At 53.1% G+C, this 13,555-nt stretch overlaps 1 protein-coding gene and 1 long non-coding RNA gene across 2 annotated transcripts in view; both read left to right on the top strand.

The window, feature by feature from the left end:
* LOC106724034 overlaps positions 1-1,269 on the top strand; it is a 2,927-nt gene extending 1,658 nt beyond the window's left edge. The window contains exon 2 of the long non-coding RNA XR_001359783.1: positions 985-1,269. This is a non-coding gene — a long non-coding RNA (uncharacterized LOC106724034). The remainder of the gene's footprint in view (positions 1-984) is intronic.
* A 4,842-nt stretch (positions 1,270-6,111) lies between these two features.
* LOC102263579 (zinc finger protein 764-like) lies at positions 6,112-10,204 on the top strand. Its single transcript, XM_014529783.1, is given in 3 exon segments — positions 6,112-6,208; positions 7,072-7,443; positions 7,446-10,204. Coding segments are annotated over 3 exon segments (993 nt in total). The 3' UTR covers positions 7,970-10,204.
* The last annotated feature ends 3,351 nt before the right edge of the window (positions 10,205-13,555 follow it).

The following is a 13,555-nucleotide window of genomic DNA, read 5'->3' as shown; positions in this document are numbered from 1 at the left end:
GTGTGGAACAACGTCTGAATAGCACAACGTATCTAAGTATCGTTGCTGATCAAGTTCATCCTATCATGTTGATGGCGTATCCCAATGGAGATGGCTTCTTCCAACAAGACAATGCACCATGCCACAGTGCTTGTATTGTGCAGGAGTGGTTTCAAGAACATGAGGGAGACTTTACCTTGCTTAGGTGGCCCCCACAATCACCAGATCTCAATCCAATTGAGCATTTGTGGGACGAAGTTAAAAGAGCCATCAGGCAGCTGGTTCCACAACCATCAAATCTCACAGAACTGGACAGTGCTATTCATCAGGCATGGTGTCAGATTCCTCGCATCACCTTTCAACATCTCGTGGAGTCAATGCCAAGAAGAATCGCCGCAGTATTGAAGGCAAAAGGTGGCCCAACGAAGTACTGATGGGGTGGTCATAATAATCTGGCCACTCCGTGTATATGATAATACGGAATTGTGCGTGTGTGATGAGAAGCAGCTCTTCTGACCTCCTAGGTCCCTGCTTCTTGCACTGCCTCACATTACAACTGCCTCCTGGTAACCTGGTCTAAAATCTCACCTCTCTTTGGTTGCTGAGATTGTGCCTTCAGTCATTTGAGGCAATGCAGCATGTGTCTGGAGTTGGAGGCCTGGGGCAAGGTCATCCCTCCGTGCCTCAGCCTCCTGATCCAGAAAGTTCCCATCTCTGAAGTGTGAGGGTCCAATGAGTTAACAAGCAAAAGCACTTAGAGCAGAGGCTGGCCTACAGTAAGTGATCATTCAAGGTAAGCGAAGATTACTAGTCTTTGTCCCAGAAGCAGCTGCAGCTCTTGCATAGTCTGCCGTTATTCTGTTAGGAGAGTTTGGAATTGGGAAATCAGGGGGCACATTTAAATGAAGCATTAAAACAATGTGCCCTCATCCAGTAACATCTAATTTTCTATGCAATCATCATTGAATAAAGAACCCAGTTCAGCCTTTTGCCTCGCTGCTACAGAGTGAGCAAGATGGGTCACCAGCAGCTCTACTGGAGCCATCGAGGAAATTCGGCCAGGGTTCTCCTTCCTGCCGCGTCTGCTCAAACGGCCGCGGTCTGATCTGGAAGTACGGCCTCAACATGTGCCGCCAGTATTTCCGTCAGTACACGAAGCACAAAAGGTTTAAGTTGGACTAAGTGAACTTCCATAAATGGGTCGTTCAAGACATCTACCTTATGACAGAATGCTCTCTCTTTGTCCATAAAATAATAAAACAAAACAAAAAAAACCCCAGTTCACTTTCACAAGGTCAGCAGGGTCAGTCAATTCAAAATTTCATGTTGCTTTTCTGGAACAGGCCTGCGGAGGCAGGAGGAGGTGGTGGAAAAGGCTGGCATTTCGGAGTCTAAAGACCCCGAGTCACATGGGCTGCCTGACTTTGGGGAACAAACGGGCCTTAGTTTCCTCTTCTGCGAAATAACTGGACTCTAAGGCAGAGAGGCACTCGGCTCAGTGTCCTAGTTAAAGACACAGTAAATGTTGGAAATACCAGATGTAGATAATAGAGTGACACATACATGCATAGAGACAAACAGGCCATCTCTGGAGGGATATTTCGTAAACTGTTGAGGAATAGGGTGGGAAGAGAGAATATTATTCTATACCTTGTAAATGAAAAAAAATTGAGAAACTTATTGGCTTGCCAAAAAAAATCGTTTTTATTAAGGCCATGGAGTGGGCCTTCTGGCGGGGATTAGGAAGTGGACATCTGGCCAGTGGCCCCCTGAATGCTGGCCCTGTGTCCCCCTCTGCTAGACCGCTCGCCGCCGGGGGCGGTCGCGCACCCCAGCCTCCCCTTTCACCCGCCCACCCCCGCGCCCGCAAGGGAAGCCGAAGTGGCCGCGGCCATCTTAACTGTGGGCAAGGGCGCTTCCCAGGCCGCTCGCGGGACAGCAAGAGAAGAAACTCGAGGGGGTTAACAAACCAGGTCATCAACATCAGACCCACACTGGAGCTGCTAAACGCCTTCCTCTCAAAACAAAGACGCCAGAGAACCACCATCTTTTCTGAGGGCTCCATTTCCTCGGCCCTGGGATCACCGAGTTCGCATAACCAGTTCTCGGCGTCCTAGAGCGGCCACGTCCGGAGCGAGTTCCGGTCTCCTAGGTCCCCGGAGGCCGAGTGCCCCTCCTTGGGCGGGGGCCGCGCATGCTCCGGGTGCGTGCTTCCGGCTTCCGCTTCCCCAGAGGTGCCCGCGAGGGTCCTGACGGGAGGAAGCGTGAGGTGGGAAGGCCAGGCGCGGGAGCTTCGTGGCCGTGGCCATGGCCGAGTATTTCCTCCCCAGGAGTGGGCTGTCCGCTGCCCGCGAAGAGGGCCCTGGCCCGCACGGGATGCGGCCGACCTAATGCCACCAGGCGCGCTCCCTGAGGGCCGGCCATCCCTGATCTCTGAAAGGGGAAGGGGCAGGCGGGACCGGAAGGAACAGGTGCCCACTCCCCCCACGCCGGCCCCAGGCGGCTCCGTTTCCTCCCGCCAAATCACCCTCAAATTCACAACTGCGTCTCCCCTGGCCGACCCCTCCAGTAGCTCTCAGGACTCCTGCAAACGGGTCAGAACCTGTGCCACAACACCGAGGCCCCGGGCACGCCGCCCTCCAGTTCAAACCAGATCTCGCTCTCCCTACAGGCAAGCGATCCCATTGGGCTGCAGGTAAACGGGATCGTTGGTTCTGGGACACGCCTCTAGCTCAGTGAGCCTGCGCTCTTGCGTTCTGCACTGTACACACACCTGCAAACTTAACATCCTTCCATGCCCTCCTAAGTGCTGTCTCCAGGAAATTCCTCTCGGAGCGCCTCTGCCCCATGCAGAAAACCTCAGAACGCCGCTCTGTGTCTGTACAGACCTGAGCACAGCCTGCCCAAAGGCCCACACCTGTGCCAGCAGAGCTCATACCTTAGTGTAAAATTAGTTTAGTGTCAGTTTAGAGCAGGAAGCTCATCGTGGTTCACCAATACCTCCAACACCTAGAACATCTCGATGCCTGAGGAATGCATATGTAGTATTAAGAAATGTATTGTTTTTTGGGGTTGTTGTTTTTTTTTTTTTAGTGGTTTAGTTTCTTCCCCAGGATTCCCAGACCCCAAACCAGCCCTCCTGGGTAGAGCAGGAGACCCAGCTGTGGGGTGCAGATGCTCAGGATCCCCAGGAGGGAGGAAGCCTGGAAAGATGGAAAGGTGAGAAGTGGGAGCAATGTCCCAATTCCAGCTGGAAGGGAAAATGTTTTATTGAGCGAGAAACCATCTACATGTCCCTTACTAATTTTCCTTGATCTGAATTTATGACACCCACTGGAGATTGAAATCTTTTTTTGTGGTTTTTGTTGTTGTTGTTAATCCTCGCCTGAGGATATTTTCCATTGATTTTTAGAGAGAGTGGAAGGGAGGGGGGAGAGAGACAGAGAGAAACATCAATGTGAGAAGGACACACTGATTGGTTGCCTCCCAAATGTGCCCTGACAGTGCCAGGGATCAAGCCTGCAACCAAGGTACATGCCCTTGACCAGAATCAAACCCGAGACCCTTCAGTCCAAGGGCCGGTGCTCTATCCACTGAGCCAAACTGGCCACGGCAAGACTGAAATCTTAACCTTCTCTTTCTAAGTTGACTGAGACATCCAGTGGTCCCATGGTCAGGTCACACTGAATGAATCATCCGATCTCCAGCTCCATGGCAGTGTGTGAATTAAGTTTAGGCTGGAGGCAGTTCACCTTTCTGTCTCCAGGTCCCTGGGCCCTGTAGTTGAGGGTATCTGCTCTGGTTGATCCTGAGGTAGGTGGGAATGTCCCTGACTCATGAGCCCTTCAGTTGAGCAACACAGTTTAGGGCAGGGGTGGGCAAACTTTTTGACTCGAGGGCCACAATGGGTTCTTAAACTGGACCGGAGGGCCGGAACAAAAGCATGGGTGGAGTGTTTGTGTGAACTAATATAAATTCAAAGTAAACATCATTACATAAAAGGATATGGTCTTTTTTTTTTTTTTTTTTAGTTTTATTCATTTCAAACGGGCCGGATCCGGCCCGCAGGCCGTAGTTTGCCCACGGCTGGTTTAGGGAGAGCTTCTGGGGGCTAGGCACCCATCTGAATGCTTCTGCCCTTGTGAAGCTTGGCTCTGGCACCTGAACATGAGTAGACCTTGGATAAGTAACAGGGCGAGTTTTGAATCTGCTGTTTCACAGCAGCCACTCAGGAAAACAACACATTAGAAAGGGCCAGGAGAAGGAGTCCATTCGGGAGTTGTCATGGGCCCCTGGGATCAGAAACACTGACCTGGTCTCTGAGCCCCCTCCTCATCTGTGCCCAGCCTCAACATCGGCACTAATGCAGCACTCTCATCCCTGCCCGAATGCAGTCATGCTTGGCCATCATCTTTAACCTGGTCCAGCGCACTCTCTGGAGAGGGACCCTGTGGGAACCCTAATCAGAATACGCCGGTTTATCAAGGCCAATTTGCCACATGCGTGCATGCAGGCGAGGATGTAACCTGTTTATGTTCATGTAGCATCTGTGTCACTCTTCTGTGTGAGCGTGTACATAAGGCCACTGACCAGCCAGGGGGGCTGGGCCGCTTTGTGTGGCTGCTTTTGTGGGGCTACTTTGAAGAACTACTTTGATGGCTCCTGTAGTAGCAATGGCTACTTGGTCTACAATAAAGTCTCTCCCATATGCCTGCGACTTCTCATGTCTCCGTCTAATACCTGGCGTCCGAGGAGCTGTGCTCCCACAGTTGGAGTCGAGCAGGATCAAGGAGCCGTGTGCTCCCACAGACCCTTTGCAGCTTTTATCCCTTTATCTCGTGGTCCCAGGGGAGGATCCAATAGAATATTCATCAGCTTTCCAGGTGTGCCCCCTCAGGGTGGTAGTCTCCACTGATTGGTTGGCTCCAGGGGGTCATTAGTCAAGGCAGCTGGTCCTGATGCCAGCCATGGGCAGTCACTGATTTTTGCTGCTTCGCTGGGCCTGGAGCACAGCTGAGGCCTAAAGCCATCCCCAGGGGTTAATACTTAAGGGAGTGGTCCTGCAAGGTTTTGTAGTTTTGCCGGTTGCTGGACACCTGGGGTTCTCCTGGTGACCTCTGCACCTGCCTGTGGTTCCTACTCATGCCTCTGTGTTGTTTGCTACAGATGGAGGCCAGCAGAGAAAGTTCAGGATGACAGCCAGAACCTGCTGAAGATGGGGAGTGCATTGCCACGAAGTGTGGGAAATACTGTGATTGACTTGTTGGCCAAAGGAAAAGTATCAGGTCTTCTTAGGGCAGGGTGTTTATGAAGGCGTGTGGAGCAGGGAGTAGGCAGGCAGTCACCGCCCAGTAGAAATGATGGGGTGAGTCGGTGCATTTGCTGAGATAAAGACCCCAGGAGGGGCAGGTTGGAGGAAGAAAGGGGTGGGTTCGGCCTGGGCCAGGCCAAGTCTGGTGTGCAGAGGCAGGGTGGCAGGTTAGCTCGGGAGCCGGTCTGAGCTAGAGGCAAGCAGATGTTGGGGAGGCGTGCTGCAGGCATGTGGGGAGGCGTGCTGCAGGCATGTGGGGAGGCGTGCTACAGGCATGTGGGGAGGTGTGCTACAGGCATGTGGGGAGGCGTGCTGCAGGCATGTGGGGAGGTGTGCTGCAGGCATGTGGGGAGGTGAGCTGCAGGCATGTGGGGAGGTGAGCTGCAGAAAGGGTCCTCTGACCTCTCAGATCTCACCTGCGCTCCCCCCGCTGCCCCGATCTCCTGATAGAAGGTCCCAGAGTTTCAGGCCCCAACAAGCTTCCAGCAGAGAACGGTCTCTTTACTCACTACTCCCCCCCACCCCCCAACATTTAGGAAAAGGTTGCTGGCGCCCTGACCGGTTTGGCTCAGTGGATAGAGCATCGGCCTGCGGACTGAAGGGTCCCGGGTTCGATTCCGGCCAAGGGCATGTACCTTGGTTGTGGGCACATCCCCAGTAGGGGGTGTGCAGGAGGCAGCTGATGGATGCTTCTCTCTCATCCATGTTTCTGACTCTATCTCTCTCCCTTCCTCTCTGTAAAAAATATTTTTAAAAAAGAAAAGGTTGCTGGCACCCAGGGATGGGCCACAGCCCAGTTATAGGCGGCCCAGCCTCGAAGAATGGCCCTCATCGCCTGGGTGGAGGAAGAGGCTGAACTGTGGGGGCCAGACGCCCGCGACCCGGAGTTGGGAGCGTGTCTGGCAGGAGAAGGCACGGGTGAGGTACTGGGGACGCCGACTCCTGGGCTTCCTCTGGGCCTGACCATCCTGCCGCCCCGCCTCTCCGCTCCCACCGGCTCCCACCCCTCACATCTGGTTGGCCTGAAGCTCTGTTTTGCTCCACATCCTCCCTCCTGTTTGCCTCCATCTAGCTCCTCTGCCTGTGCGTTAGTTTACTTTTTTAAAAAAATATATATATTTTATTGATTCTTTACAGAGAGGAAGGGAGAGGGATAGAGAGTTAGAAACATCGATGAGAGAGAGACATCGATCAGCCGCCTCCTGCACACTCCCTACTGGGGATATGTCCGCCACCAAGGCACATGCCCTTGACCGGAATCGAACCTGGGACCCCTGAGTCCGCAGGACGACGCTCTATCTACTGAGCCAAACCGGTCAGGGCAGTTTACTTTCTTTTTTGTTATATTTTGGAGCAGCGTCCTTCCTCTTGGCTCCTGCTGGTCTCCTCTAGTCATTCATCCTGCAGCTTGTTGCACAGTATGCCCAGCGCCTCTGAACTTGGTTCAGCCAAGCTCACGTCTCTCTGTGCGGTGCCTGCTGCCTGAGCATCTATCTCCTCATCCCCCACGATCCAGGCCGCACATCTGCTGCCGGCCCCCAGCCATTCCCTGGCCCTGAGGTAGAATGTACTGTTGCCTCCTACCCTGTTCCTGATGCTTCGCTTTCTGTTCTCTGCAGCTGAGGAAAGGTGTCCTCAGTTTCCCCGCCGTCCTGAGCTGAGGCCCACAGGCAGCTGTGGGTCCAGAAGGTGGCTGTGTGCCTCTCTCACCACGTGGGGTGTGGGATTCAGGGACCAGATAAGTAAGCCAGGGTCTGAGCTCTCCCCTTACCTCCCAGCAGGTTCCAGAACCACGGAAGAGAAAGGACTGAGAGAAGGCACCGGGGCCCTGGAGCAGATCCTTCCTACGGACGCTCGGCCCCTTGGGCTGAAGGCTCTCACACCCCCTTCTGCTGGTCTCCCTTACAGTTTGGAGCAGCCATCCACGGTGCCTCACCGGGGCCGCCCCCCACTCTTTGCCCATCCCCCTGTCCCAAGGGCAGACCAGCGTCATGGTTGCTACCTCTGTGGGAAGAGTTTCGCCTGGCGTTCCACTCTGGTGGAGCACCTGTACACCCACACGGGTGAGAAGCCCTTCTCTTGCCCTGACTGTGGCAAAGGCTTCGGCCAGGCCTCCTCTCTGAGCAAGTACCGCGCCAGCCACTGTGGGGAGCGGCCTGTGGCCGGGCCTTCACCCAGCGCTCTGCCCTCACCACCCACCTACGGGTCCACACGGGTGAGAAGCCCGACCTCTGTGCTGACTGCGGCCACGGCTTCAGCCAGAGCTCTGCCCACTACCAGCATCAGCGGGTCCACAGGGGCGAGACCCCCGTCCCTTGCCCAGACTGTGGCCGTGCTTTTGCCCACGCCTCAGACCTTCGGCGCCACGTGCGCACCCATACAGGCGAGAAGCCCTACCCGTGTCCAGACTGTGGGCGCTGCTTCCGGCAGAGCTCCGAAATGGCAGCCCACCGGCGAACCCACAGCGGGGAGCGCCCCTACCCCTGTCCTCAGTGCGGCAGGTGCTTTGGCCAGAAGTCGGCCATGGCCAAGCACCAGTGGGTCCACAGGCCTGGTGCCGGGGGACGCAAGGGCCAGGGTGCCAGTGGGTTGCCTGTGCCCCTGACCCCTGGCCAAGGGGACCTGGACCCACCTGTGGGCTTCCAGCACTACCCAGAGATCTTCCAGGAGTGTGGGTGATGGCCTCAAAGGTGAGAAGACAAAGGGTGAAGATCTAAACATTTCCTGAGGCCCAAGCTGGAATCAGTCCTGAACCTCTGGGGGTGCCAGGGAGGTCATAGAATTTCTTGTAAGAGCTGGCCATGGGGGACGAGCGCCATCATGTTTTAGGCCTCTCCAGCTTGACAGGGGCCTAGCCTACAAGCCCCCTTTGCTGAGTTAGGACTGAGGTAAGAACGCCGCTGACCTCCGCTGTGGGAAGAAAAGGCCGTTTCTCAGATGTGTTAAGAGGATTGAGGTGGAAGAGAACCTTGTTTTACCCGTTTGCCTTTTCACTGCCTAAGTTAAAAACTGGTGGCCATGCACTGAATCTGGCCTGCAGCTCTTTTATGTTTTGGCCTAGTCAGAATTTTAAAATGTTACAAATTATTGGTTAAGATTTCACACAAAATCCGGGTTTCTGACTTCTCTTGAGAAATCCAAAGATTTGGCAACTCTGCCTGAACTCCCACAAAACCACAGCTGGCAGGAGCCGGGGCAGCTGTTCCCGTTGGATGGAGCCGGACCTGTGCTCCGGTTCAGCGTGCTCGCCACCCTCATCAGCTCCCGACCAGCGTCGGCTGGCGCTCATGGCTTGCCCACGTCTCTTCCAGGCAGGCTCGCTCCACCTCGTGTTTTCCTCGCCTTTACGTGACCTGTTGGGCTCCTGTGGTAATTGGAGTTTGCAAACCGTGGTCTATGGCAGCCGTCGCCAACCTTTTGGACCTCACAGACCCCCAGTGGTCCACGGACCACCGGTTGGCGTCTGCTGGTCTATAGCATTCAAGTTTTCCTGAATCAGGGATTTACATAGAGGGCATATATGTGAAAGGGCACAGGAGAGAAGTAAAAGCAGGCTTTATTTTAGATCTTGCTTGCATTGTATCTTATGGTTCACAAAGTACTATCTTTTCCATGAACTTATTTCGCCCTCATAACTGCCTGGTCAGGAGGAGGCAGGCAGGCCTGCATCTGCCCTGCACCAGCGGCATTTCTGCCACAGCCGACCGGGAGTGCCCGCAGCCATCCCTGGGCCTCCCTGGGAGAGCCATATGGTTCAGGCCTTATCCACCCTAGACCCAACCGGGAGGGCCTCATCACGTTTTAGAACTGGAAGAGATTTGAGCATTTGCAGTTGGGGACACTGAGATTGGGGAAGGCTAAGCAACCTGACCCAGGTCACACACAGAGATGGCGGGGTCTTGGTTTACTGTTGCCTTGATCACACTGCTCCTGAATTTCTTAGTGTCTCAGCCAGGGTTCTGGGGTATCTGCCCACTCCCTCTGAGGGCACCCAGGCACTGACCAGGACAGGAGACAGCCCAGCCCTGTGTCAGTGAAGCCCAGGTATGAGATGAGTGGAAAAATGGCCATGTAGCCGACCAAGGCGAGGGAGAAACCAGCCTGAGATGAGAGTTCAGGGCAAACGGAAGCAAAGCTGATCTTCACTATGTGCCCACCATCATGAACTAGGCCAGGGACATTGGGAGAAGTAGCCAGAGGGAATTGTACTCATCTACATTCCCAAGCTCTGCACACAATCTCTGCCCGCTCACCTTGTGACTCCATTAGCCCTATTAACAATTCCTTTGTGGTCAGAGCCCAGCCTTGTCCAGGCGATGGAAGCAGCCAGCCATGGGCAGACCCTCTGGTCAGGACACCCTTCACCTGAGGAGGAATAGGGGTTATGTCCTCTGCTGGCCCGTGTGTACTTGCCTTTACTCAGCCCCGTGTCTGCCTACCTCAGGGAGAAAGATTTGTCAATCTGGAGAAACTTCTAAAGAGAAGATTTGGGGAAAAGACACTGCTCAGGTGAAGTCATGAACTGACTTGATTCCAAGTCTGAGCCCACCTGAACTTTCATGGAGGACTGGCTGGTGTGCCACCTTGTCCTAAGTGGGACATGGTGTGAGAAGGCACCTTAGTGGTAGGAGCTACCTTTGTACCAGCTTTTAATTCCCTAAAGAAGGCAGTGTGCATCTAACTCTCAGGCTGCCTGGGAAAACCCAGCCTGAAACACCATTCTCACTCAGCTCAGACTCAAAGCCCAGTTTGGACCCTAGCCTCAGCCGATTAAAGATGCCATAATTACTACTTTCTCTGAGTGCTTTGAAGTTTGCAAGGCTTGCTTAGGGCCCAAACTCCAGACCCAGCTCTTCTGCTTCCTGCCTCAGGACCCAACTTAGCACCATTAAAAGATAATCCTGTCATGAAATACTTAAGCCGCAACCTCATTCCATTCTTAGCTCCTCATTTCTTGGCACAGGTACTTCCACCAAGGGTAGGGCTCTTTCTGCTACTGCAGGCCTCTGAGGCTCAGAACCTGAAACAATTGAAGCCAAAAGAGTTTCTAGGGCTTCACTGGAGAAGTGCTTGTCTGTACCAGATATGAGCCCATCCATGTGGCCATTGTGAGAGGTGAGGCCATGACCACATGTCCCTCATTTGTCTAAGACATCTAAAATAAGGGTATTGATTTGAGTTCCAAAGACCCCTAAGCTTTTTAGGAATGGTTACGTGCATCTTTTTAGGAACAGGATGTGCAAAGCTGTGACCCAAAAAAAGCTAAAACCTGCATTAGGCCAGTATTTTTCAAAGTAAAGCCTTCCTGCCAAAGAATCACATACTGTTTCTTTAAAACGTAGCTAGCACCCTAGTTGGTTAGGCTGAGTGGACAGCATCAACCGTGGATTGAAGGGTCCCAGGTTCAATCCTGGTCAAGGGCATGTACCCTGGTCTGAGCACGCGGGAGGCAACCAATCCATGTGTCTCTCTCACGGAGGGGAGGGGAGGAGAGGGGCCCGGCCGGCCAGAGAGGCCCAGTGATGAAAGGGTGTCTGCCCTCGCTCCTCTAGGCTTTCATCCTCCTTTCCACTCTAAAAAATCAGTGGAGAAATATCCTCAGATGAGGATTAACAACAACAATAAAAAAAATGTAGCTAGCTTCCTCAGGCCCTGTTCCTAGCTATTGAATCTGAATCTTCAGGGATGAAATTTTTTTTTTTTTTGAATGAGGTCCAGACCTACTTTAATTAGCATTAGTGTTAGTATTCCAAAGAGTTTAAAAGTCTTCATTTACATTTTTTTAAAAATATATTTTATTGATTTTTTACAGAGGAAGGGAGAGAGATAGAGAGTTAGAAACATCGATCAGCTGCCTCCTGCACATCTCCTACTGGGGATGTGCCCGCAACCCAGGTACATGCCCTTGACCGGAATCGACCCTGGGACCCTTCAGTCCGCAGGCCGACGCTCTATCCACTGAGCCAAACCGGTTTTGGCCATTTACATTTTTTATTTAGCCTTAAAAATATTTGGTAAGGTACTTTATCCATATGGAAATTAAAATAGAAGTATCTAATTTAGGACTGATGGGAGCTTAGATTACCACACATCTAGAATAGATTTTTTTTTAAATATATTTTATTGATTTTTTACAGAGAGGAAGGGAGAGAGATAGAGAGTTAGAAACATCGATGAGAGAGAAACATCGATCAGCTGCCTCCTGCACACCCCCTACTGGGGATGTGCCTGCAACCCAGGTACATGCCCTTGACCGGAATCGAACCTGGGACCCTTCAGTCCGCAGGCCGACGCTCTATCCACTGAGCCAAACCGGTTTCGGCTAGAATAGATTTTTTAACCTAATAAAATTTACTATAATACAACTTGATTTATATTTTTTCTAAAAACGCTTTTTATATTTTCAATTTGGCTTTTTTTTTTTTTTAATTTAAATTCTTTGTTGTTTAAAGTATTACTCCAGGGATGGAATTCTATGCCTGCTAAACTTTGAGAACCACTGCTCTGAACGAAATGTTATTTTCTAGCTGCTCTTAGCTTTTGAAAGAGGAGGGGTTGGTCTCAGGGCCTGTGTCAAATCTTAGGCCAGGGGATGACCTGGCTGGACACAAGACCACTTCCTTTGTTCTTGCCCAAGGGGCTGTGCTGTGGCAGGTCTCTTCCTGTGTACTTCTTTTTAATTTATTGATTTTAAAGAGGGAAGGAGCACACCAGGGAATGATGATGTGGAGAAAGTGGCTGCTCACCTTGGGACACACACAGGCTCCTCACCAGCACACAGCGGTAGAGCAAGGCCAGTGGACTCCTGCCTTGGATTAGCACCCTAGTTGGGACAAGTTGGAACCGTCATCAGAGGCTTTCCTGTGCTTGGAGCCTCTCGCTGCTAGGGGTGGCAGACGGGGCTGGCTGCCGCCTCTTGAAAGCCTATTGCATAGACAGGTCTGGTGCTAGAGGAGGCTGCCTGGGAGCCAGCCAGCCACTCTTCCTCTAGGCACCAGTGAGGCTGAATTTCCACGTGGAAATGACGGTGCCTGGGCAGCTTGAAGCCCTGGACCGACTTCTGCTACATGTGGGCTTGTAGCCCATGCTGTGGGGAGTACAGGCAGTGGACCATGTCAGACCTGTGGCTGGAATTTTTGCTACTCACTCTGCAGAGCGGCTGCTCTCCCGTGTAAATTGTCTGGGTAAGCAGGTCAGAAAGTCTCATGAAGGAGACTTTTGTCGCTCACTGGTGTGAGTGCTTTGGGGATGAGCAGGGGGTATCCCGGGTCCAGCACTTCCCCATCAGTGCACTTGTAGGTGTTCATCCTAAAAGGAGGTTGTAGGGCAGACACTGGGATGGAGAGAGGCATGCAGCTGGAAGCGGTTGCTCTGGAGGGCAGAAAAGTCTCCGCTTTATTTGTCGGAAGGTGTCAGTGATTCTATTTGTAGGCCTCTGTGCAGACAATTCTCTCCAGCCTTTTACCACTTGGAATTCTCCAAATCCTGATCCCGCCTCTTTTCAGGAGAATGGAAGGTGCCATCTTTCCTCCTTACCAGTTTCTTCCCTTCATTTGTCTGGGAAGGTAGGAAACCACAAACCATGACTCCTGCCTCCCTCACATTGAGAGCATTCGGCCTTTCAGCTACCAAGAAGGCGACCCGACTAGTTCTCAGCGGCAAGAACGAGAACTGGATCCTCTTAGGTTGTCTTCCGGGGTCATTCTCCCCCTTGACTCAAGCTGCACCTCAGGCAGCGCTTCTCGGTTTCCTTTCTTTAGGAGCCTCTCCAAGAAGCGACGGGGAAGTTCTCCGCCACCGTGAAGGCCAGATGGTTCTCTCTGTCCACGTCCACTCCGACTATCACTCTCCACCCTCACCTGGGAGAAGTTCCCCCAAAGTCCTGGCCTCCCTGGGAGAAAACCCAGGAACCATGGACTGAGGCTCCCGAGGACGGAGTTAAACCCAGGCTTCGGGGAAGGAGGAGGCAGGAAGCGGGTGGCTGCAAAGAAGGGAAGCGCTGGCGGCGAGCGGGGGAGACCCGGGAGGAGGGGTGTCTGCCCTCGCTCCTCTAGGCTTTCATCCTTCAGGAAGATAAAACATAATGAAGGGAAAACGGGGGCGGGAAGAGTTCTGAAGGCAGAGGCCCAGCCGGAGGGGAGACGCCGGGCAGGTCCCGCCCACTCCTCCCGCAGGCGCTTTGGTGGGACTCGCGTTCCCCGGCGACCTTCAACGCCAAGCGGCGGGTGTAGCGGGAGAGGGCGGGGCCGCGAGAGCGCGAGCTTT

This window comes from Myotis brandtii, unplaced genomic scaffold, assembly GCF_000412655.1.
Source record: "Myotis brandtii unplaced genomic scaffold, ASM41265v1 scaffold698, whole genome shotgun sequence".
Classification (NCBI taxonomy): domain Eukaryota; kingdom Metazoa; phylum Chordata; class Mammalia; order Chiroptera; family Vespertilionidae; genus Myotis; species Myotis brandtii.
This window is presented reverse-complemented; position numbering and strand designations above follow the sequence as displayed.